General features: G+C 47.9%; 1 protein-coding gene across 4 annotated transcripts in view; it reads left to right on the top strand.

Annotated features, from left to right (window-relative positions):
- The window catches only part of LOC137412114 (E3 ubiquitin-protein ligase HECW2), a 318934-nt gene that overhangs the window by 188142 nt on the left and 104682 nt on the right, over positions 1 to 26110 (top strand). For all 4 annotated transcript variants that reach the window (XM_078781247.1, XM_078781243.1, XM_078781246.1 and 1 more), the window contains one exon: positions 12027 to 12129. In XM_078781247.1, coding sequence (XP_078637373.1) covers positions 12027 to 12129 — 103 coding nt within the window. The remainder of the gene's footprint in view (positions 1 to 12026; positions 12130 to 26110) is intronic.

The raw sequence follows: 26110 nt of genomic DNA, 5'->3' as shown, positions 1-26110 counted from the left end.
ATACTCCATGTATTCCATACCAGCTATTCCACACAACCATTCTCCATACACCTGTTCACTTGTACACCTGTGCAATCACACCTGGTGCTTCCTGCACCCTCCTTCCTCCCAGGCTTCTTCATTCAATACAATTCTATGCTCAATCACAATTATTCACCCATGCACTACTCCGTACACTTTCAACACAAACACACGGCACCATTCGCGAGCATTGCCTCATTTGCTCAACATGCTCACCGGCAAAGATTCTCACACACACGGCATCATCTGACCTACCTGGTGCCCTTCTAACTTGGTGCTCCCCGTCTTCCCTTTAAACTAAGCACATACCACGTCATTAACAACCATTCTAACCTCTCGACGTCCCCGGCTACCTGTACAATGTCGCTACTTACCTGTACAGTTACCTATGGTCATTTCTCGAGATCCCTATACATTATCCAAACCCTCCCTAGGCTTGGTTTTCACCGCCATACCCCATAACTAGTGCTCATGTGCCCCGTGTATGTGAGGGATGGCAGAGTTGCCATTCCTCCACATCGGGCATCTCCCATTATCAATTTTGCCATCAAATTCCAATTCTGCCCATCAAAATTTGCCAATCACTGCCAATCATTTCTACCCATCAAATTTGCCAATCATTTCTGCCAATCCTATTCCCTTATTCCCAATTTCGAATCAAAACACTATCATCATCAAAGTCCTCTATATCTGAGCCTCTCGGTCCGTCATGACATCATTAAAACTCGGCTTCGCAAAGCCGAGCAATGAATTCGGGTGGTTTGGTCGCCTGCAGGTTGAGTCCGTCCGGCATTCGGTTCAAGGGAGGCGGTTTGGTCGGGCCGAGATTCCACGCACCATCTCGGCGCGGAACCTTGTGGTCTCCGGCCCGATGGCTCGATCCCGCCCGGCCGGAACGCCGCAACCACAAGGGGGCGCCGCTCTGATTCCTCCTACCTGCCCTTGAACTGGACCGGTTGCCTTGCCCGACAAGGCCTGGACTCAACCGTGCGGGGCGGGGCCAGGCCTGAATCGTGCACGACGCTTCGAAGAGAAGCGACGCAGCACCGATCTGCGCCGAGCCTCGCATCCAACAAAGCGCACCGCGCCCCGAGTGCTCGCGTCGGCTATCCATCGCCCTAAACGCTGCCCCGTTTAATGTCGATGCCTTACTCGCCTGCTCACACGCATACGCGACCCGTTTTACACTCACCAAGCCCGGCGTTCCAACGCCACCCGTACATTCCACACACTCCGTCCATTCCACCACCGCACTCCCTGTTACACACCACACCTCTCGCACACCCTCTTGCGCACACTCGTCGTTCGCACACTTCGTTCCACACCTCTCCTCCGTTACGTCCTCCGTAACACTCACCATGGGCGTGCACTCTCGCATCCACCCACTCACGCGCTTCAATGGGCTCTCCCGCACCCGCGCCACAACCAACTCAGGTGTGCTTTCTCGCACACTCTCGCCGTCCATCCCAAGGGTGTACACTCGCACCCGCTCCTCCACCAACTCACTCTCCGGGTCACTCTCACCCTCGCACGTACACTCAGTATCGCTCTCACTCTCTGTGTCACACTCCGTACACTCCGACGTGCATTCCCGCTCGCACTCGGTTTTACTCCCACACTTTATAACACACTCACTCGCCGACGCACACTTTTTCCTCACACGAGTGCCATTCTTTCGTACAGCACGCACCACGGACCTCCCACAAACGCCCGGGTGCCATATCGACCCCAATCGCGCGACAATTCTTTTCGCGCCAAACACTTTGCCGAAAAAACTCTTAGCACCATACACAGCCCGTCTCACCTTCGGGGTTCCTCTACTTCGCTCCTCGCACACCTGCAAATCTTTATAAGGATTAGCAAGTACGGCATCAGGATGTGAACACGGACTTTGCACATAATCCATCTCTCCCTGCCGCGAGTGTTTTTCTAAGCCCCCGGTCTCTCCAATTTCAATTCCCACGACTTCTTTTTCTTTATTCACCTCGATGACTGCTGGCTTTATTAAAATTCCCTCTACCTCAGCGCTCGCCGGCTTTTCCATACCCCGGGTCGCGATCTCCATACCCGTCATTTTACCCGCGCTTTGCTCCGCCTCGCTCAACCAGCGCTTCTCGACCTGCTTTACCTCGTCGTGCACCGATGTGCCCCTCCCGCCTGCCATGCGGTCTATGATCTCCCCTATTTTTTTTATGTTGGCGTTTATTTGCTCCCGATATCCCTCCGGGTTGTTCCTTGCTTCCTTCCTCCTTTTTTCCATGTCGATTCCCTGGGTAGCCATCATTGCATCCAATCCCCTACTGTCACCCTTCATAGATGCAATGAAATGCGTCATAAATAGGCCAAAGTCCATTGGCACTGCGGGCTCGGCTGCCGCGACCACGTGCGCAGTGCAATTTGGTGCTGCTGCAACCTCGTGCACGGCGCCGCCATCTCGTGCGCCTGAAACCTCCGCTACCACATCCTCATTGCTCTCCTCCTCCAATTCTCTCAATTCGTCCCCGTGGTCCTGGATTGCCCCCAACCCTTCGTCTAACTCCCCCACCGGCATCCGGTCGCCTTGATTATCCATGGCGCGATTTAATTTGGATTTTAAACAGAATTTCGGCCGCTCGTAATTTCGACCAAATTTCTAAATGTTAAAAATTGGGTTCGGGTCCAAATCCCACTCCTGACACCAATTGTTACGGATCTGGGACAACGGCCCCTTGCCAAGGGGGGTTAACCCCTTGTCCTTTATACTGGCCGTCGCCGATCCTGAAGCTACAACGTCCTTCCCTGACCGACGGTAGGTAGGGTTTGTTAGGCCAAGGGGTTCGCTACGTACCTAATTACTACCGCCAGCCAGGAACGAGGGAATAACTTCTGCTCGAACCACGGTTTTAGATGGACTAGTTGCCGAGCGGTTTTAGCAACCCGAAGTTCAAGCCATTTATCAAGGACTAACCCGATTCTGAGCGTTGGCCAAATCGTGCCACAGGTGTTCAATGGGTAAAAGACAGGGACGATCGGACGAGCATGAAGAAGAAGACGAAGGTAGGAAGAACAGATATTTATTAATTATTTACACAACCACAATCAAAGAGAAGAAAAGATAAGAAATGTAATTTACAGGGAAATGGAAGGAGCAGAAGGACACAGAGCAATTCCTTAAACAAGCTTAACTTATAAACCCCAGACAACACAGAGGACAGACGACGAGCAGACTCACACGACTGGGGAAGATGGATGCCAGGGATCGATGGTTGGGAAGGCAGAGAGAGGGGCCAGGCAGATGGTAGGCGTTGAGGTCCGGCTCCAAGCGCGTGCTCCGATCCACGCTTTTGCGGTCGAGGCGAAAATCCCGGGGAACAGCTCCGCTCCGGGCTGGCAGCGAGGAGCCGGTAGCTCCACGTATTCGGCTTCACACCGGCAGCTTTCTTTATTCGTCCTCCACCTCCTGCATCTCCGAAGTTCTCTCTACACTCCACAGAATCTGCCTCTGGTCCAGCGCACCTCCCTCAGAACTCTCTCTCTCGTCTGGCCCCTTACGCATCTCTTTCGGTGGGGGCTGAGGCAACGGGTTTTATAGGCCACACCCTAGAATCTTCTTGAGCCTCCTCGAAGTTTCTTTCCTCCGCCCTCTCAGGCCAAACCCCTCATGCTTGGTTGGTTGATCGGGGACTGGCTCACTCCTCCTTCTGATGACGAGGTGGGGCCACACCCTTCTTCTCCGAGTTGACCACGCCGTAATGGAGGCAAATGCAGTTGGCAATAATGCAGTTGGCAATACAATCGGCAATGGAGGTTTTGGGCAATTGAGAGGGGATCTATCTTATTTGATTTGGTGCAATGCAGAGTCAACTAATGGAAAACAGAGCCTTAAACTGGAACACATAATAATGATATAACTATTGAGGGATCCTTTGGTTCTCTACGTGTGTGCGATGGACTAACTATAAGGACGACCTTTGATCTTTACATGAAACGGAGGTATTTACAAGAATCATTACATTTACAAAAACTACAAAAGGGGGTATATTTACAATCATTTACACACACACAGTGCACGGTTTCCCAAAACCGTTACAATATATATATATATATATATATATATATATATATATATATATATATATATATATATATATATATATATGACTCCATGGTAAGATCTCCAACCTTTAATTGAACAAACGATGACAACGTTTCGATTAACAACATGTGACCAAGCCACACGCCTCAGTTAATCTTCCTCAAAAGTGAAAATCATCTCAACATCCCCTTATATGCAACAAAGTGGGCGGGCTATATGCAAAGTGGGGTGGGCAAAGCTGGACAGCCAATTAAACCGTATCACACCGCTCTCGTGAACTGAGAACGTTACTGACCAAATTCAAAAATGAACCACACATTAACGTCTCTAAACAATCCTGTGAGCAATGCTGGATTATAACTCAAGTGTTTAGAAAATCCAGAACAATCATTACATTGAAATAAAAGTTAAACATGTAAATACTTAAATTGTAAATTTAATTAAAACCGTAAATATATTTAAGCAAAAATTTTAAAGATAAAATAAAATTGGCATAATATCAAGATCATCACATGTGGCCCTATGCGGTAAAGGGGGAAGCGGGGAGGGAGGGTAATAAGGGGGATAAAAGGGGGGTGGAAAAACCGGAGGCGGTGGGGGGGGGGGGGTTTGGAGAGGGGTGGTTTGGTAGAGGGGTGTTTGGGGGGGGGGGCAGGGGGCAAATTGTCCGAGGAAAAACCTTGTGTGACATATTATGTGGACTCGTTGTTCAATGTACGGAATGCCTGCTTCGTTTACACAAGAGTGGGTCAAACGCTACCGGTAAGTCAACTACCTCTTGTGTGATCGAGGTAACAGTTTCTTCTGTGTGGGAACATTTGGAGGGAAGGCCTCCAAAACACGACTTCTGGTTCTGTTGGGTGTCGAACCGAAAATATTAACCCTATCCCATAAAGGTGTGTGGCCTTCCTTAAGGCCGTGCTTGGCAATAGCAGATCTGCTGGGATAATTACATTCAAAAACTTTTTGGTGTTCACTTTTTGGTGTTCAGCAATACGTTGACCTAAGGTCCTTCCGGTTTCACCCACATACTCATCTCCACAACCACAGGGCACTACGTATTACCACCCCTGACCTATCCTTCCTCGGAAGCTTGTCCTTGACCCTCATAAGGGCTTGGCGAAGGGTGAAAACCGGTGTGAAACTCACCCTCACTCCTGCCGCTTTCAAAATTCTGCCGACCCTCTGTGAAACCCCCGGTACAAAAGGCAGAACACACAAACCCTTTGGTTGTTCTCTCGGTCTCAGCCTGTTGTGTGGGGAAGCCCTTATCGTTTTCCTGTTGGGTAGCAAGCTGTCAGGATAACAATTTGCCCTCAACACATTTTGAAAATGGTCCATCTCACTCATCTTGTCTTCAAAGGTAGATGGTAACTCACGTGCTCTTTTTGAGAGGGTGTGCACCACTGATCTGTTGTGTTCCATTGGATGGCAAGAATTGAAATCAAGGTAGCGATCCGTTTGTGTTGGTTTTCTGTACACTGTTACCTTTAAGGCTCCTTTGGGATCCCTTGCTACGAGTGTATCCAGGAAGGGAAGGGCTCCATTTTTCTTCTCTTCAATGGTGAAATTAATGGAGGAAAACGTTTTATTTATGGCCTCATGTATGATGCCCACTTCATCAAAGTGACAAATGACAAATGTGTCATCCACGTACCGGAACCAAACACGTGGTTGCACCAACAGCGCTGGAATGGTGCGTTCCTCCAAATCCTTCTACCCCCGCTAATTCACCCCAGATCCACCTTGTTTGAAATTCCAACTTCTTTCCTGGAAGTCCTGGCAGTGTCCATATGTTTATACCTCTCCCACCCCCCTCCCCCCCCCCCCCCTTCCCATGCCCTCCCCAAAGCCCTCTCCCTCCCACATCTCTCGATGTCCCTGCTCTCAAATGTTGTGTTTGTGTTCCTCCCCCTCTCTCCCCATCTTGTCTACCGCTCCCCTTATTATATGTTTTATGTGTTGGTTTGTCTTTCTGGGATTAATGTTAGCTCTTTCACGAGCCTCGATCTTGTATACAGAAAAAATAAATAAATCCTCCATCACCATATTAGCAATCACAGCCGATACCGGGGAACCCATAGCGGTGCCATAAACCTGCTTGTAATATACCTCATTAAATACAAAGTAGGTGGAAGAGAGGCAGGTAGAAAGCATGTCACAGACGTCCATCGGGCTTAAAGCTCCCACAGTCTCTTTCCATCGATCATCTTCCACCAAACGCCGGTTTGCCACCTCAATCGCCAGGGCTATGGGCACGTTGGTAAATAAATGGCGTACTTACTTTTTCCATATGCGAAATTTGCATTTATGTTTATTTAAATTATACAATGGACTACAAAATGTAAAAGTTTCATGATATTTGTTATATTATATCACCTTTATCTATCAACATTGTTGAAATGAAGATCAAATAGCTGTATGTTGAAATATGTTGAAAAAGTCAAAACTTTACATGGGGTGTACTTACTTTTTCGCGTGACTGTATACAGTATTGTTGTTTATGTTCCCCCCGTTATATATGCAGTATTGTTGTTTATGTTCCCCCCATTATATATGCAGTATTGTTGTTTATGTTCCCCCCGTTATATATGCAGTATTGTTGTTTATGTTCCCCCCGTTATATATGCAGTATTGTTGTTTATGTTCCCCCCGTTATATATGCAGTATTGTTGTTTATGTTCCCCCCGTTATATATACAGTGTTGTTGTTTATGTTCCCCCCGTTATATATACAGTATTGTTGATTATGTTCCCCCCGTTATATATACAGTGTTGTTGTTTATGTTCCCCCGTTATATATACAGTATTGTTGATTATGTTCCCCCCGTTATATATATACAGTATTGTTGTTTTTGTTTCCCCCGACATACATACAGTATTGTAGTTGATGTTCCCCCCGTTATATATACAGTATTGTTGTTTATGTTCCCCCCGTTATATATACAGTATTGTTGATTATGTTCTCCCCGTTATATATACAGTATTGTAGTTGATGTTCCCCCCGTTATATATACAGTATTGTTGTTTAGTTTATGTTCCCCCCGTTATATATACAGTATTGTTGTTTATGTTCCCCCCATTATATATACAGTATTGTAGTTGATGTTCCCCCCGTTATATATCCAGTATTGTTGATTATGTTCCCCCCGTTTATATATATATATACAGTATTGTTGTTTTTGTTTCCCCCGACATATATATACAGTATTGTAGTTGATGTTCCCCCCGTTATATATACAGTATTGTTGTTTATGTTCCCCCCGTTATATATATATATATATATATATACAGTATTGTTGTTTTTGTTTCCCCCATTATATATACAGTATTGTTGTTTATGTTCCTTCCTTTATATATACATTATTGTTGTTTATGTTCCTTCCTTTATATATATAGTATTGTTGTTTATGTTCCTTCCTTTATATATACAGTATTGTTGTTTATGTTCCCCCCATTATACATATATATATATATATATATATATATATATATATATATATATATATATATATATATATATATATATATATATATATATATATATATATACAGTATTGTTGTTTATGTTTCCCCCATTATATATATATATATATATATATATAGATACAGTATTGTTGTTTATGTTCCCCCCGTTATATATACAGCAATACCCCAGCCTACGTTATTAATTGGTTCCATAAGCCGTGACGTAACTCAGTTTTTGACGTAAACCGGGCGTAATGCCTTAAAAATGCCTTAAAATGAAGACAAACACCGTAAAACTAGAGTAAAGAACTCGCGAAAGTATATAACTATCGCTAAACCTTAAAGAACACTAAAAACGCATTTTAGTCATATTTTTTAATGAGTAATGAACACAATTAATAAATGAATTTGTAAAGAATAATAAATAAAATTATGTTATTCACCTTAAACTTGGCGTCTCTTCTGAACACAAAAAACACATTTTAGCCATATTTTTTAATGAGTAATGAACACAATTAATAAATGAATTTCTAAAGAATAATAAATAAAATTAATAAAATTATGTTATTCACCTTAAACTTCGCGTCTCTTCTGAACACAAAAAACACATTTTAGCCATATTTTTTTAATGAGTAATGAACACAATTAATAAATGAATTTGTAAAGAATAATAAATAAAATTAACAAAATTATGTTATTCACCTTAAACTTGGCGTCTCTTCTGAACATAAGAAACACATTTTAGCCATATTTTTTAATGAGTAATGAACACAATTAATAAATGAATTTGTAAAGAATAAGAAATAAAATTATGTTATTCACCTTAAACTTGGCGTCTCTTCTGAACACAAAAAACACATTTTAGCCATATTTTTTAAAGAGTAATGAACACTATATGCGGGGCTTCTTCGGCGACTCGTCAAAACTAGTAGAGGCCTTGCGTTTCTCGACATTAAGTGGAACTGATCCAAAGTCCCTTGAATTGTGCGCTTCTTCTTCTCAGTTAAGATGGTCCTATACGGGAGAAAAAGGTCGCGGGTGCCATTCATCATTTTTGCGAAACGCTCGGCGTTTGGGTCTTGTGCCTCAAATATTGCAAGACACTTGGAGAGGTGATAAAAACCTTTCTGCATTTCGGCTACGGTGAATTTCCTTGGCTCTCGTTCTGGAAGCTCATCTTTTTCGCGGCGCTCTTCCTTCAACGCCATTAAGTCCTCATTAGTTAAAGGCTGCTTGTCTGCCTCGATCAAACCGTCTAAATCCTCCTGCTCCAACTCCATCTCCAGGTCAGCGCTGAGGGAAACCAAGTTTTTAGACACAGCCTTGACTGGCGCATCAAACCCCGTGAAATCATTAACAAGGTGGGGGCACAAAAAACGCCTCCACACCCCATTCATCGCCGACTGCGTAACCTCCAACCATGCAGCATTGATGTTAAGCACTGCCTGGTAGATGTTATAGTTTTTCCACAACTGCCGGATGTTGATGCCTTCCTTCTCCGACGTTGCATCGACAGCCTGACAAAGAGTACGGCGGAGATAGTAGCGCTTAAAAAGCGCTATCACACCCTGGTCCATAGGCTGGATGAGCGATGTGGTGTTGGGTGGCAAGTACACCACCTTCACATTGGGGTCGAAATCACCGAGGTTAGGAGTTGATTAGATTTTTAAAGGAAAAATTAATTTTTTTCACGTCCTCCTATTATGATGTAGGAGTGACGTAAAGTCACACATAATGACGTTCGCTGAACTGAAATTTACTCTAGAAGAGTGGCGCAAAGTCGGATTTGAAGTAGGTCGAAATGGCGTAAAACGGGGTATTGCTGTATACAGTATTGTTGTTTATGCTTCCCCCGTTACATATATATATATATACACAGTATTGTTGTTTATGTTCCCCCCCGTTAAATATATACAGTATTGTTGCTTTTGTTTCCCCCGATATATATATATATATATATATATATATACAGCAGAAAGCGAAGGGTATGGGGGCAGAAAAGGCAGAGCATAAAAGTTATAAGGCAGCCAAGAAGGCTGCAAAGAAAGAGGTAGCAAAGGCGAAGAGGGTCAGAGAGCGGTATTCAGGATTGCAAAGCAGATAGCGAAAGAGAGGTGTGATGTGATGGGGGTGAGTTGCTTGAAGGATGAAGTGGGACAAATCGTTGTGGACCCAGATGGAACTAAAGGAAGATGGAAGAGATATATGGAATTGCTGTTGAATACAGAGTGAATGGGATGGCAACATAGAGAGTAACCCAGTTTTAGGACCGGCAGAGAAGATAACCGACAAGGAAGTTGAAGAAGCGATAAAAGCAATGAAGAGTAGAAAAGCGGGAGGGCCGACGGGAGTTCTGGGAGATATGTTGAAGGCAGCGGGAAATTGGGGTGTGAAGAGAATGACAGAGATCTGCAATCTGGTGGTGAAAGAAGGCCGCATTCCAGTGGATTAGGAACTGAGTGCCCTCGTCCCTCTACACAAGGGGAAAGGTGACCCTCTGGACTGTGACTCGTATCGAGCGATAAAGTTATTGGAGCATGGAATGAAGGTATTGGAAAGGGTGTTGGAGAGGAGGATAAGGAAGAAAGTGAAGATTGATGAAATGCAGTTTTGGATTTATGCCAGGAAGAGGAACGACAGACGCATTTTTTATTGTGAGGCAGTTGCAGGAGAAGTACATGGAGAAGAGCAAGAAGTTGTTTCTTGGGTTTGTTGATCTGGAGAAAGCATTCAATAGGGTTCCACGTGAAGTAGTGACATGGGCATTGAGGAAGTTAGGAGTGGAGGAATGGTTGATCAGAGTCGTGATGGCAATGTACAAAAGAGCACGCACAGCTGTAAGGACGAAGGACGGAAACAGTGGTGAGTTTGAGGTGAAGGTGGGAGTGCATCAGGGGTCGGTACTAAGTCCACTACTATTTGTAGCTGTGATGGAGGTGCTGGCTCGGAACGTAAAGGAGGGTTTACCGTGGGAGTTGTTGTATGCAGATGATCTGGTGTTGATTGCAGAAAGTATGGATGGACTGAAGGAGAAGATGAACAAGTGGAAGGAATGTATGGAGACAAAAGGTCTGTCGGTGAATGATGGCAAGTGGTAAAGCATGTGGTGAGGTGGAAAGAACTGGGAAGTGGCCATGTGCTGTGTGTAGGAAGGGTGTCGGAGTGAATTCCATTCAATGTACAATGTGCGCTGAGTGGGTTCATCAAAAATGTCGTGGTTTGAGAGGGTCATTAACCAGTGTGGCAGCTACATTCAAGTGTAAGGTGTGCACAGAGGGAGCTGCAGATGGAGGAAATGTTGAGTTGGATTTTGGAGACGGCGTGAAGCTGGAAGGTGTGAAAACATTTTGTTACCTAGGAGACATGCTGAATGGAGAAGGTGGATCAGACTTGGCAACGGTTGCTCGAGTGAGATGTGCATGGAAGAAGTTTCGGGAAATGAGTGGCGTGCTGGCGAGGAGGGGAGTGTCATTGAAGCTGAAGGGAAAGGTGTATGCTGCATGTGTAAGAAGTGGTATGATTTATGGGAGCGAGACATGGGTAATGAACGTAGAGCAGCAACGAAGGCTGGAAAGGGTGGAAATGCGAATGGTTCGGTGGATGTGCGGAGTATCATTGAGAGAGAGGAAGACAAATGATGAATTGCGAAAGATGATGGGAATAGAGCCTGTGATTGATGCTGTGAAGAGGAACAGGTTGAGATGGTTTGGTCATGTGTTGAGGAAGGATGAAAGTGACTGGTTGAGAAGAGTGATGGAAATGAATGTAGAAGGAAGTAGAGGACGGGGAAGACCGAGAAAGACTTGGCTAAAGATGGTGGAAGAAGAAATGCGGGCAAGGGGGTTAACAAGGGGAGATGCAGAAAATAGGGCAAAATGGAGAAGATTGTCATGGGGACCGCAAGGCTAACCCCTGCTTTCACAGGGAAAATGGCCTGAAGATGCATGTTGTTGTTGATTGTTTGTTACCCCCGTTATATATACAGTATTGTTGTTTATGTTTCCCCCGTTATATATACAGTATTGTTGTTTTTGTTTCCCCCGTTATATATACAGTATTGTTGTTTTTGTTTCCCCCGTTATATATATATATATATACAGTATTGTTGTTTCTGTTCCTCCTATTATGTATGCACTATTGTTGTGTCTGTTCCCCCTGTTATATATACGCTATTGTTGTTTATGCAGTAATTCTTGAGTGATTTTTTGGCAGTGATGTTTGTATTTTTCCATAATCATCTTTTCTTGGAGGCTGTGTTGAGGCTCACAGTTTGAACCTCTGATACATCATCATGCATGGCATGAGAGACATTTGTTGTGATTCGACCATCCATGGCATCAATTGAACATGAACGGTGCATGCTGTCCATACGTAATATCGTTCTGGTCAATCACCATCGGTCAACTTTGTCTCGTTTATTAGCCAGACGACATTGTTACCCCTCTCTTCTTCGACCACCGCAGGTCGGGGATGACGCCGGGCTACACGGTCCCCCCGTGCTGCCACGGCCGGCTAGCACCTTCACTGCTGGCGCACGAAACACTTACCACGATGGCGTTCCTGTTGGTATGATGTAATGAACAATTGGGGTCGGGGGGATTTGTAATCCCAGTGCCACGATGAAGTGTAATGGAGTTAAGGAAGATTACTTTAACCTCAAAGAAACTGAGATTGTGTAAACACACTTACTTGGCTGAGATCACATGTCCTTTATCAATCATGTAACCCAAACATTGTAAATGAAAACTATGTTTCTTGAACTCGCTAACCACCTCAACTATTATACTTTTGCTATTTTCCTCTTCATGATGTTGCTATCGTCAGAATATATTATTTCACAACAGCAGCTATTTTAAACACCCTAACATTTGCCATTACTATCTTCCTGCTAAAGAAACAATTCCACCACTCCCATTCTTATTAAAAGGTCTCGAGCATGCGACTGCTCGCCCATCTTCTTCTTCACACACACTGAGAGGACACTCTCTACTGGAACCTTTTCGATATGTCGGTCAGTTCTCTCAACCAACTCCCTCATCTATTGAGTGTACTCAAGGTTCATTTCTCAGATCAGTTCTTTTCACTCCGTCTATTTTTCTTTCGGGCGACATTACTCACAGTCATAGCATCACTTTTCCCTGCAATGCTGATGAGACCCAACTTTATCTGTCTTTATACCTTGTAAATCCTGCACTTGATATTTATCTTTCCTCTTGCTTGGTAATCTTTATAATTAAATATTTAGACCCGTACCTTCGCTGACGGAATACCAATCTTTGCTGCAATGGCTAATCTATGGGGAAAGAAAAAAAAAAGGATTCCTGGGAGATCCTGCTCTCCGTGCAGGGATAGCCAACGTCACGTGTTTGGAATTTGAAGTTTTGACACGCGTGTCCATGTACCCATACAAATAATTAAAAACAATTTGTGTCACAAACATTTCCGGGAGTTACCTGAATCCACCGTAGTTGGATTTATTGAAATCCGTTAATCCGTTCTCAAGTTATAACACGACAAACAGACAGACAGACAGAGACGGCTCCTTTTATAATCTACTACCTAAGAGAGCTGTTGGTCTGTCTGTCTGTGTGTGTTTGTGTGTTTTCGGTGACAGTTTGAACACTCGAAATACAGTTTGATCCAGAGGTAGGTGATGTGGTCGTGCTGGTTGGTAGATATGGTTTATTTAAGGTAAAATGTGCATGATTTAATGATATTATCATATTATGGAGTGTGCAAGGAAAGTTATAAATATATGATAATACATTAAATCCTATTGCGAGTAAAGTTGGAATAAGTGATGTTGCATTGATGGGTTGACTGACTGCCTGGACGCAACTGAGGTTGTGGGTCTACTGATGTACCATCTATTGATGTGGATCCATGATCGAGGTTGTGGATCCGCCGTTTGGAGAGGTCCTGGGCTGAAAGGATCGAAACCTCGAGGAAGAACGGCGCCCAGCTGATGATCCGTGCAGTCGGGAAACCAGTCAATTGCTTACGGGTTAAGGTTCTTGCTTTAGGTAAGGGAACTATATTTGAGATTTACAATTTAAATAAAGTTGAATATGGGATGTTGTGAAATTAATATCATTTACAGCAATCCTTTAAATTATTTATATTTTCAGTTTAGGAACAACCAATACTGTACAATTAATTAAATGCATTTTTTAAAATAAGAATTGAAAAAGAGAAATAAGTATTGAAAATCATATGAGATAGAATTGTGAGAAACAAAAATAGAAAAACAAGGTGTGTGTGTGTGTGTGTGTGTGTGTGTGTGTGTGTGTGTGTGTGTGTGTGTGTGTGTGTGTGTGTGTGTGTGTGTGTGTGTGTGTGTGTGTGTGTGTGTGTGTGTGTGTGTTTTGTGAGGTACAGAAATGAAAAAACGAGATGTGTGTGTCGCCATTTTTCTCAGAGCTGGCTGAACGGAGAGGTTCATCAGTGAGTGGCTGGGAGTATTTTAGGCAAAAAAAAAAAATCTAACCAAAAAAAGTTCGTTTTTTGGGATTTTTTTTTAGAAAAATCGTTCAATAGTGCCCAAGCCTTTTTTAATTAATGACAGTTATATTCAAGTACACATTCGCATAAATAAATACAAAACAATCACCAGACATTTGAACACAAATAAATCAAACAATTCCGGAAGTGTACGAAGTTGGAAGTAAGGCTTCTTCTTCTTCCTGATCCACATCACTCTTAACTCAGAAATATGATGAATGGGCACATTCACCAGCATATGTTCAACGAAAAGGTGATGAACCCCCTTCCACTCCCCCCACTCCCTTCCTACCCCCCCCCCCCCCCCCACCCTTTCCCCAACGCCAGGTACTCCTGCTAGTATAGATATACAACACGACAAACAGACAGACAGACAGACACGGCTCCTTTTATAATATACTGTAGCGGCTACCGCTGGGTTTTCACAATCGCCTTGCACCTATCAAGGACGCGGAGCGATCACCATGCCGGGCTCGTCCAGGACGCCCGGGCAGGCCCGCGCTCAACTTGCCAGGCCTCGGTCGGGACGCCCGGGCATGCCCGGGCAGGCTCGCCCTCAACTTGCCAGGCCGCAGCCAGGACGCTGGGCCACGCCCCCTCTCGCCTTTCCTGGGCAAACGCTCCGGGATAATATGTATATATATTGCTGCCCGATAAACGGGCTTTTCAGAGTGCCTGAGTGTTTGGTTTGATTAAAGCAACTCGGATGAATTCCAGCTTTTTGTCGCGTCCATTCTTCCGATCGACGTGGGAGCCCCAGCTCCTTCATTGGTGACCTACCAACATGGACACGGCAGTCGCCCTTAAACTGCCTACCTTCTGGGAGGCTCACGCGGCGGTTTGGTTCGCACAGGCGGATTCCCTGTTCGCCCTGCGAGGCATCACGGCCGACGACACCCGCTTCCACCATGTGGTAGCAGCGCTCGGTTCGGCCACCGCGGCCCGCGCCCTGAGCCTCCTCGAGAGCCCGCCAGCCGCTGACAAATACGGCGCGATTAAGAAGCTTCTCCTCGACGCTTTCGCCCTCCCATCGGCGGAACGCGCACGGCGCCTGCTCGACCTGCCCGAGCTCGGCGACACGCGCCCTTCCGAGCGAATGGACTACATGCTTTCACTGCTCGGCGAGCACTCTCCGGCATTCCTGTTCCGGGAGCTGTTCCTCCGTCAGCTGCCTAACCCGGTACGCCTCGCCCTGGCAAGCACGACGATCACAGATCCCCGGGCCCTTGCCAGAGAAGCCGACAAGATCTCCGCCGCAGGTCAGCGCATCGCAGCGGCGACATGGGACCCACCGCCGTCCGACGCAACACCCATGGCGCCCGAGCACCCGGCACGGTCGACGACCGAACTGCCGACGCTATTGGCGGCCGCTACACCGAGCCGACCACCTCCAGCACGACGACCGGGGCCTCCACCTGACCAAGCGTGGTGTTACTATCATGCCAGGTTCGGACAGAAGGCCCGGACATGCCGACCCCCGTGCACCTTCGGCAGGCCGGGAAACGGCCGGGCCGGCGTTCATTACCAGCCATGAGCGCCGGCCACACGGGCAACTTACTGTTCATCACGGATAAAGCGTCCGGACGGCGCTTCCTGTGCGACACCGGCACCCAACTGAGCGTCATACCCGCCTCTGACCAGGACAGGCAGTCCGCAGTTTGCGGCCCCTCCTTGGTTGCGGCCAACGGATCGACCATCCGCACCTTCGGCCCGCGCAACGTCACCCTCTGCTTCGGCGGCCAACGCTTTGCTTGGACGTTTGTAACCGCAAACGTGCCCATGGCTCTGCTAGGCGCCGACTTCCTCTGCGCACACGGACTGCTGGTGGACGTCCAACGGCGTCGTTTAATCAACGCCGAAACCTTCAGCTCCCTGGTATGCACATTGAGCAGCTCCGCGCCGACCGAGCTGGCATGCGCCGTCCCGGCGGCGAACGAGTTTGCTCGCCTGCTCACGGAGTTCCCGGCCCTCACGCGGCCGACGTTTTCGGCCGTCGCAGTACGGCATGGGATCGAGCACCACATACCAACCACGGGCCCGCCGGTCTACGCCAGGGCCCGCCGCCTCGACCCAGCCAAGCTCGCCGTGGCGAAGGCCGAATTCGACGCGTTGGAGCACCTCGGCATCGTGCGGCGCTCCGATAGCACGTGGGCCTCGACACTGCACATCGTGCCAAAGCCGGGGGGTGGATGGCGCCCGTGTGGCGACTACCGCCGTCTCAATGACGCTACCACCCCCGACAGGTACCCGATCCCACATATCCAAGACTTCTCCGCCCGTCTGGCGGGACGGGTCATTTTTTCGAAAATTGATCTCATACGGGGATATCACCAGGTACCTGTCAGGGCGGCCGACGTCCCTAAAACGGCAGTCATCACGCCGTTCGGCTTATTCGAATTCTTGCGGATGCCGTTTGGTCTCAAGAACGCGGCTCAGGCGTTCCAGGGCTTGATGGACGGCGTGCTGCGTGACCTGCCATTCCTTTTCGTTTACCTGGACGACATCCTCGTCGCCAGCACGTCCCGGGCCGAGCACCTCCTCCACCTCCGAACACTGTTCGGGCGCCTCAGCGAGCACGGCCTCATCGTCAACCCGGCCAAATGCCACTTCGGCACGACGGCCGTTGATTTTTTGGGCCACCACATCACCAAGAACGGGGCCGTGCCGCTGCCAACCAAGGTCGAGGCCATCACCACGTTCCCGCGTCCCCGCACCATAAAGGCCCTGCAGGAATTCCTGGGAATGGTGAATTTTTATCACCGCTTCGTGCCCCGCGCTGCTCAACTCATGCGGCCCCTCTACGAAGCCCTCCGGGGCAAGCCGGCCAAGCACGACATCGCCTGGTCCGCAGCAATGGATGCGGCCTTCCAAAGCTCAAAGCGGGCCCTCGCCGACGCAACACTGCTCGCTCACCCGGTGCTCAACGCTCCCATCGCCCTCACCACGGATGCCTCCGACTACGCGGTGGGTGCCGTACATGAGCAATGGGTGAACGGGGTTTGGCAGCCACTCGCTTTTTTCAGCCGGCAGCTCCGGCCGAACGAGCTCAAATACAGCACGTTTGACCGGGAGCTCCTCGGTCTACACCTGGCCGTCCGCCATTTCCGCCACCTCCTGGAGGGCCGACCTTTCACGGCGTTCGTCGACCACAAGCCGTTGTTTTACGCCATGGCCAAGGTCACGGAGCCATGGTTGGCCCGCCAACAGCGCCACCTCTCCGCCGTGTCGGAGTTTACCACGGACATCCGGCACGTCGCCGGCAAAAACAACGCCGTGGCCGACTGTCTTTCCCGGGCCAGCGCGAACGCGGTCCACCTGGGCGTGGACTTTGCGCTTATGGCGGCGGACCAAACCACCGACACCACGGTGCAAGCCCTCCGGGCGGCGGACACGGGCCTCCGCCTGGCCGACATCCCCTTCGCGGACACTGTCCTGCTCTGCGACGTCTCCCAAGGCCAGCCTCGCCCCATCGTGCCCGTCACCTGGCAACGCCGCATCTTCGCCTCCCTCCACGGCCTTTCCCACCCGGGCCGGAAAGCTTCCCAGAAGCTGGTGTCGGCGCGATTCGTCTGGCACGGCCTTCGTCGGGACGTCCGCGATTGGACCAGCACCTGCACGGCCTGCCAACGGGCCAAGGTCCACCGACACACCCAGGCCCCGCTGGCACCTTTCACCGTGCCCGAACGACGTTTCGACCACGTCAACGTGGATCTGGTGGGCCCCCTCCCCCCGTCACGGGGGTTCACACACCTGCTCACCATGGTGGACAGGACCACCAGGTGGCCGGAGGCCGTTCCCCTCGTCTCCACCACCACCGCCAACGTGGCGCAGGCTTTCATCGCCACCTGGGTCGCCCGCTTCGGCGCACCGGCGGACATCTCATCAGACCACGGACCACAGTTCACCTCCGAGCTGTGGGGCGCGGTCGCCCGCAACCTGGGGGTCAAGCTCCACCGTACTACGGCCTACCACCCCCAAGCAAACGGGTTGTGCGAGCGATTCCACCGCTCCATGAAGGCCGCGCTCATGGCCGGCCTTCAAGACGGCGGTTGGGCCGACCGGCTGCCGTGGGTCCTTTTGGGCCTCCGCACGGCCCCCAAGGAGGACCTCCAGGCATCCACCGCCGAACTGGTCTATGGCCAGGCGCTACGCGTCCCGGGCGAATTCGTGCCCGACGCTACCAGTCCCTGGTCCGCAGCTCACCAGCGCTCGGACCTCCAGGAGGCCGCCCGACGGTTTGCCCCCGTGCCAACATCCCACCACGGTGACCCCCAGTCCTACGTCCCCCCAGCACTTCGCACAGCGGAGTATGTTTTTGTGCGTCACGACGCACATCGGGGGCCACTCCGGCCGCCGTACGACGGGCCCTTCCGGGTGCTGCGACGGGACGACAAGTCGTTCGTCATCGACATCGGCGGCAGGTCGGACCGGATTGCGGTGGACCGCCTCAAGCTGGCGCACGTGGACGTCGACCACCCACCACGGGTGGCCCTTCCGCCGCGGCGAGGCCGCCCCCCATCCACGGTGCCCCCCACTCGACCGCCCACCACCACACCGGACCCCCTCCCACGACCCGCCAGGGGTCGCTTCGGCCGGGTCATCAGGACCCCCCTCAAATTGACCCTGCCGGTGCAAGTCGATTCTGGGGGGACGTGTGTAGCGGCTACCGCTGGGTTTTCACAATCGCCTTGCACCTATCAAGGACGCGGAGCGATCACCATGCCGGGCTCGTCCAGGACGCCCGGGCAGGCTCGCCCTCAACTTGCCAGGCCGCAGCCAGGACGCTGGGCCACGCCCCCTCTCGCCTTTCCTGGGCAAACGCTCCGGGATAATATGTATATATATTGCTGCCCGATAAACGGGCTTTTCAGAGTGCCTGAGTGTTTGGTTTGATTAAAGCAACTCGGATGAATTCCAGCTTTTTGTCGCGTCCATTCTTCCGATCGACGTGGGAGCCCCAGCTCCTTCAATACTAGAATATAAGACCCGCCTCTTTCCTGACGGAAATACCAATCTTTTATTTTTTGAAATCCGTTAATCCGTTCTCAAGTTATAACACGACAAACAAACAAACAAACAGACAGACAGACACGGCTCCTTTTATATATTATATTATATATATATATAATATATATATATATATATATATATATATATTGGTGCGGATCTCAGCGTCGGCCTTTCCCCTTACCAAGGGGGGATTAGTCCCCTTGTCTTTTACTAGCCGACAGGACCCGGGGCCTATGACGTCCTTCCCGGACAGCGTTAGATAGGGTGTTAGGACTATGAATTCGCTATTACCTAAGTACTAACGCTGACCGGAAACGAGGAAATAAGCCCCACCCGAATCACGGGTGTTAGTGGAAACGCCGAGCGGTAGCGACCCGTGACCCGAGCCGTTATCAAGGACTAAACCCGATCCAAGCGGTTCGTAATCGTGCCACGCTTACCCAATGAAGGAAATGACTAAAACGGTCGAATTTGGGAAGACAAGGAATAACAGGATTTATTTACACTTTGTACAAGAGGAAGAAGAAGAACACACAGTGCAGCCTTAAACAAACAGTCTTAACTTATCCCAAGACAAACGGGCCCGACACACTCACACGGGGTTTGTAGTTGACCAGGTCGATGGTCCAGGGATGCGTCCAGGCAGCTCGCTCTCCAGTCCCCAACTCGCACCGCGAAGCAGATGAACCAGACGGCAGGAGTTCTCTGCGTGTCGTTTGGCGCACACGGGATTATTACAGGGCAACGGTAGGCTGGCTTTGCGGTTACACTCGCGGCTCAGCCGTGTACGTAATAAACGGACAGTTCGTACAGGTTCAATAAACGTGAGCAATGCGCTTCTCCCTTCTCAACTCCGTATCCTTTTCCAACCAATCCTCTTGATACCAGCGCTTGGCTCCCGTCCTCATCAAGTCCTTTGTAAGCGCCTCTCTCTTCTCCTCTCTCAACTTCAACACCGCGCATCCCTTTCTCATCTGCCGTGGGGGGCCTCGTGCCAAGGGTTTTATTACCATGCCCTTGGAACCCTCTGGAACTCAACAGACGTTTCTTGCCACGCCCTATCAGCCATGCCCACCGAGCTCTGGTTGGCTGGTGCCCTTACCGTCACCGCCTTTGACGTGCTGCTTGACGCGGCCACACCCCGACCTCGCGCTCCTCCCCCTTTTCAGGCCTACCTCGTGGCCACCCGACTAGTTTGAGCGAGCAACGGGCAGCTGACGCTGCTGGCAGCCAAAGCGTAACAAACGATGTGGATTAGCCGAATGGGGCGCGGGATCGAGTTTGCCCATAGATTGCATTGGTGGAATTGAAGGGTGGCTGCAAAATGAAAGGACCTAAGCTTATTATTTCTTTACACAACGCAGATGTTTACTAGTGAAAGTGGCTTACTCTTCCACATACTATGACATAACTAATTCGAATGGGCCTACGTGTTGCTTGTGGACTAACTATGGGGGGCAAACCTTTAACCTTAAATGATGTTATATGTACAATTCTCAAAACCTCAACAATATATATATGTATATATATTGTTACGCAACCGTGATTAACACCACAGTTACGGATGGCCGATTGCGAGACTTTACACTCCCGAGGCGAAAACTCAATGGCGGATTCAAACTCAACACAAAGTTAAACGCGCGGAAGGGCAGACACAGCAAGCTCCGCAGCCCTATCTATTAAAATGAAACACCCAGGAAAACTGCGTTCAGATATATACAGAAAATAATATAAGGATTTATTATTTATAAGTAAAGACAGTGAAAAAGCCCGCGCCGGTAATACTAATAACTCGAATAAGCCTAAATTGGGATCCCACACACAACAGATATCAAACACGATACGAGGGAGGTGAATACGAAAATAACACGTCTTTTAGTTTTATGCAAAGTGTATTCGCGGGTACGGCCTTATCTCGTCCTTGTCGTCTTGGTGACCGCCGTCCAACACCCGGCTCCTTTCGTCCCGCGGCACGCCTCACTCCAAGTTCCACGGCCCCGCGGCCCTCTCCGTCCGCCTCCAAGCGTCACCAGGCCTCGTCGGTTCAACGGCCCACCCACACCACGAGCTCCTTTGCTCCAACGGTCCAACGCAGGGCTGCACAAAGCAAACGAACTCCACTTGACTCGACTCGACTCTCTTCGGGAGTGCTGGCAGCCAAGTGCCAACTGTTCAGTGCCAACTGCCAACTCCAACGAACTCTCTCTCAAATGGCGTCCGACCGTCGATAATATCTCTCGCCGATGACGTCACATTCGCGCACTCCTCAGCCAATAATAGCCTCCCAACTCGCCGGCTCGCCCAGGTCACGCCCTCTGCGGCATCGCTCCTCTCCCGTCCCCGACCCCGCGGTCCTTGTGTTATAACACGTGCCAGGCGAGGTTTGTAGGCCTTGGAGGTGTAAACGGTGGCGGCCAATTGTGGCGGTGTTTTTGGCCTGGTTTCCTGTCCATTTGTTCCGAAGTCATTGTCAGGGAAAGGAATTATTTAATGTTGCGCTAAGGACCTAACTAATGTTTATGTGGTTTGCAGTGCCATAATGGACAAAGGTTTGACTACTAGGTGAGACTCACAGGGGCGTTACCTTTAATCCCTCACTATTTAACACTCGAACCTCCAGGTAGATCCACAATCATACATCTTCCCCCGACAAACGCCTAAACATCAAGAACTTATTACATGTAGAGTCCCTGTCACGACAGCCGAATACCTACCTATTCAGATCTACCTAGCTCTAGATGTTGCTCTACCAAATTCATAACAATATATACATATATATATACATATATATACGTATAGTCGTATATGCCAAGTCTGTATATGTGTGTATGTATATATATATATATATATATATATATAATCGGGAGATTGAATAAGACGCGGACGTAGCTTCAGGGCTTCGATCTTTAATTCGACAAGCTTTCGACCAACAAAGGTCTTCTTCTGAGTCTACAAAAACAGCAGGCATGTATATCAGTCAAGTGTGTATGGTGATGTGTGTGAGATGTGTGATGTGAGTAAAAAATTGCATACAGAAGGGAGAGCCACGCCAAAGTTCACTCACCGGCCCCAAGTTCAACGGAAGTGAAGCGCAGCTTACAGTTACGGTTTGCGTTACATTTCCGGTGCACGTGTATATACAAATATAGGGATACATACATACATAAACATACAAGCATATATTCATATGCCATTTATATTCATATAATATATTTATATATTTATATAAATGACATACAAAGGTAGAATGAATGAATGGGTGAATGAATGAATGAATGAATGAATGAATGAATGAATGGGTTACGGTTAACAATTTGATTGGGTTGATGTAGGAACATGCTTTAATCATCAAAATTTATGCCATATGCCATAAATTCGACAATGGCATAAATTTTGATGATTAAAGCATGTTCCTACATCAACCCAATCAAATTGTTAACCGTAACCCATTCATTCATTCATTCATTCATTCATTCATTCACCCATTCATTCATTCTACCTTTGTATGTCATTTATATAAATATATAAATATATTATATGAATATAAATGGCATATGAATATATGCTTGTATGTTTATGTATGTATGTATCCCTATATTTGTATATACACGTGCACCGGAAATGTAACGCAAACCGTAACTGTAAGCTGCGCTTCACTTCCGTTGAACTTGGGGCCGGTGAGTGAACTTTGGCGTGGCTCTCCCTTCTGTATGCAATTTTTTACTCACATCACACATCTCACACACATCACCATACACACTTGACTGATATACATGCCTGCTGTTTTTGTAGACTCAGAAGAAGACCTTTGTTGGTCGAAAGCTTGTCGAATTAAAGATCGAAGCCCTGAAGCTACGTCCGCGTCTTATTCAATCTCCCGATTATTTATTCAATGCAAATGAGACGCCCTGCTCGTACTGTGGAGTTTCTACTATTTCTCACAGTTATATATATATATATATATATATATATATATATCTATATATATATAATCGTTAGATTAAATAAGACGCGGACGTAGCTTCAGGACGTCGATCTTTAATTGTCGACAAGCTTTCGACGTCCTGAAGCTACGTCCGCGTCTTATTTAATCTAACGATTATATATTCAATACAAATGAGACGCCCTGCTCGTACTTTGGAGTTTCTACTATTTCTTACAGTTATATATATATATATATATATATATATATATGTATATATATATATATATATACATATACATACACACATATACAGACTTGGCATTTAATATGGAATTTTTTTTTTTCTTGACTTGGGTTTACTTTCTTAACTCAGTATATCAATCTGGTGAGTTTCTTTTACACTTTGGTGATTTATTTGTTAAAAGAACCATGTCACTGATTGTCTCTCGCAGCAAGAAGTCAACAACAGGATTATATCACAGGTGGCGTGGCAAAATGTACGGACAGGCGCATTTGATGATTGGCTTCACAGTCGGGTATACAAGGGTTGTTGCGTTCTGTATTAGTGGAAAGCAACTGCTGCACGTCTCCAAAGGTTATTGCCGCTTCATCTGGAGATGGTCCGTCAACTCGACAATGCTGTTTGTCATGGAGTGGTGGCTTTACGAAATTACGGCATGAAACAGCGTGCTATTGCTCGGCAGTATGGCATCACTCAAGGTCAGGTGTCAAAGATCCTGAAACTAAATGCTCAGAGGGGTGTCCCTACTCCAATACCGAGGCCAGGACGTCCGCTCAGAACCACGAGGAGGGATGATCGCCAGTTGCACCAGTTAGTCCGCAATGGCCGTACCAAGTCAGCTAATCGGCTTCGGGCCGAGTGGCAGCAACTGACAAATGTGCCTGTATCCAGAAGACTAGTCAACCAACGACTAGCAGGCTATCGTGCCAGGCGTCCCCTGAGAAAGCCACGCCGGACCAGACAACACCGCCAGCGCCGATTGCAGTGGGCCAGAGAACACCGTCAATGGCAGCCAGGACACTGGAATCAAGTGATATTCAGTGACGAGTCTAGATTTCTGGTCTATCGTCAAGATGGCCACGTCCGAGTGCGCAGACAAGTGCATGAAGCCTACAACAAAGATTGTATAGTGCCAAGAGTCCAAGCTGGAGGTGGTGGGGTGACCGTTTGGGCTGCTTTTCATGCAGGGGGCAAAACTGACCTGGTTGTTCTGAATGGAAACCTGAACCAGTTCAAGTACAGGGCCATTCTGGAAGAAACATTGCTTCCATTTGCTCGTGCAGCCTTTCGAGGAAACTTTGTCTTCCAAGATGACAATGCACGGCCTCATCGTGCTCGCATGATCCAACACTTTCTTGCTGACCGTGGTGTAGAGCATATGGAGTGGCCTGCCATGTCCCCAGATATGAATCCGATAGAGAACTTGCGGGCAGAATTAACGCGTCAAATCGACGACTTGGACCAGCAGCCGACCTATGTGCGTGAATTGCAGCAGGCTATTGTCACTGCATGGCAAGCGATTCCTGTCCAAACCTTGGCAAATCTCGTGAATAGCATGTCTCAACGTGTATGTGCTCTCCTGAATGCTCGTGGGGGTTACACGAAGTACTGAACTGTAATTTTACTGTCCGTAATCCCAGTCGTAATTTAACTTTTATTTTTGTTAAAAAAAAATTTGGCTAATGTACAAAATAAAGAGATACTTCTGGAAAACGCACAGAAGTTTAACACAGTACTGTCCGTGAATTGAGTTCGATATCGGTTTACATCACTTTCAAGGATCAATTTATTTGGTTCGAAATGTCAAATGTGGTTTTTGTTTCTTTTAAAGGTCACATTAACAAAATCTAGAATAATTTCAACATAATTCCAATGGACTTTTGGTTCTAAGACATCTTGAAAAGTAAGTTCACCCCCACAAAAAAAATATTCCATATTAAATGCCAAGTCTGTATATATATTGTTACGGACACGGTTTTTGGATGTTATTTTACCGAGCGGTGGTGTATTTAACCGCGTCCGAACAGTTACTCCCCGATTAGAACCCGATTCCAACCGAACGTTGACTAATCGCGCTACAGATATTCAATTGGGAAACCTCTAAAGCGACCGAAAGAGAAGAAGAGAGAAGAAAGACAGAGTTTGGAGGAAGAACAGATTTATTATACACACACAAGCAATATTTTAGAGCGACCAATATTATTTACAGCAATAGATTGGAAAAGAGCAGTCACACAGTGCATTGTTAACTTATTCTATTTCATTTACTTAATCCCCAAGACAAACGAGTAGGACAGGACGTTCACACTCACACGGTGGATATTGCAGGCAGGTAATGGCTCGAGGTTGATTGCTTGAGAGGAAGGCAAGGTCGGAGGCAGCAGCTTTCAACCCCTCGCGGTTTTGGCGGGAAAACCTCCGTCGCGTATCCGCGGCCGTCACGCGCTGGCTCGGCACACCTGCTCCTCTTCCTGGGGTGGAGCCGTCTCCCTCCGTTCAGCGCGTCTCTCCAACGACAGGGGATATTGCAGGCAGGTAGGGCTTGCGGTGGATTGCGCTCCTCTTCCAGGTCATCCCCCAGCGTATCTCTCAAGGCCTCTCTTTGGTGCAGCCTCGTTGCTCCTCTCCAGCTCATCTCTAGTCATCTCTCAAAGCAGTCCCTTACAGTCGCTTTTATCACCTCCGGCGGAATTAAGCCGCCGGCTCCGAGGGCACGCCTACCGGGTCACTCACCGCGGTGTTGATTGGCTGTTAGGGCCGGTTCACTCCTGCCCTCTTCTGACGAGGTGGAGACACGCCTTTCTTCTCCAACCTTACCTCGTGGCCAATGGTGGTTGAAGAGAAAAACCGACCAAAATGCGGAAGGCAAATGGAAGGGAGGTTTTGGGGAAATTGGAAGGGCCTACGCTTATTTTGTTTGATACAATGCAAAGTCAATCTAGTGGAAAACACATACTTAGCCTACATGGAATAAGGAAATACACTATTTAAAAGATATATCGTGACCTGCGTGTATGTTCTATGAAATTAATTAGGAGGACGGCTGCGACCATTATTTACATTACCAGGATGTTACCATACCAAAACCA

The sequence above is a fragment of the Myxine glutinosa genome, chromosome 7 (genome assembly GCF_964187855.1).
Source record: "Myxine glutinosa chromosome 7, kmMyxGlut1.1, whole genome shotgun sequence".
NCBI lineage: Eukaryota > Metazoa > Chordata > Myxini > Myxiniformes > Myxinidae > Myxine > Myxine glutinosa.
This window is presented reverse-complemented; position numbering and strand designations above follow the sequence as displayed.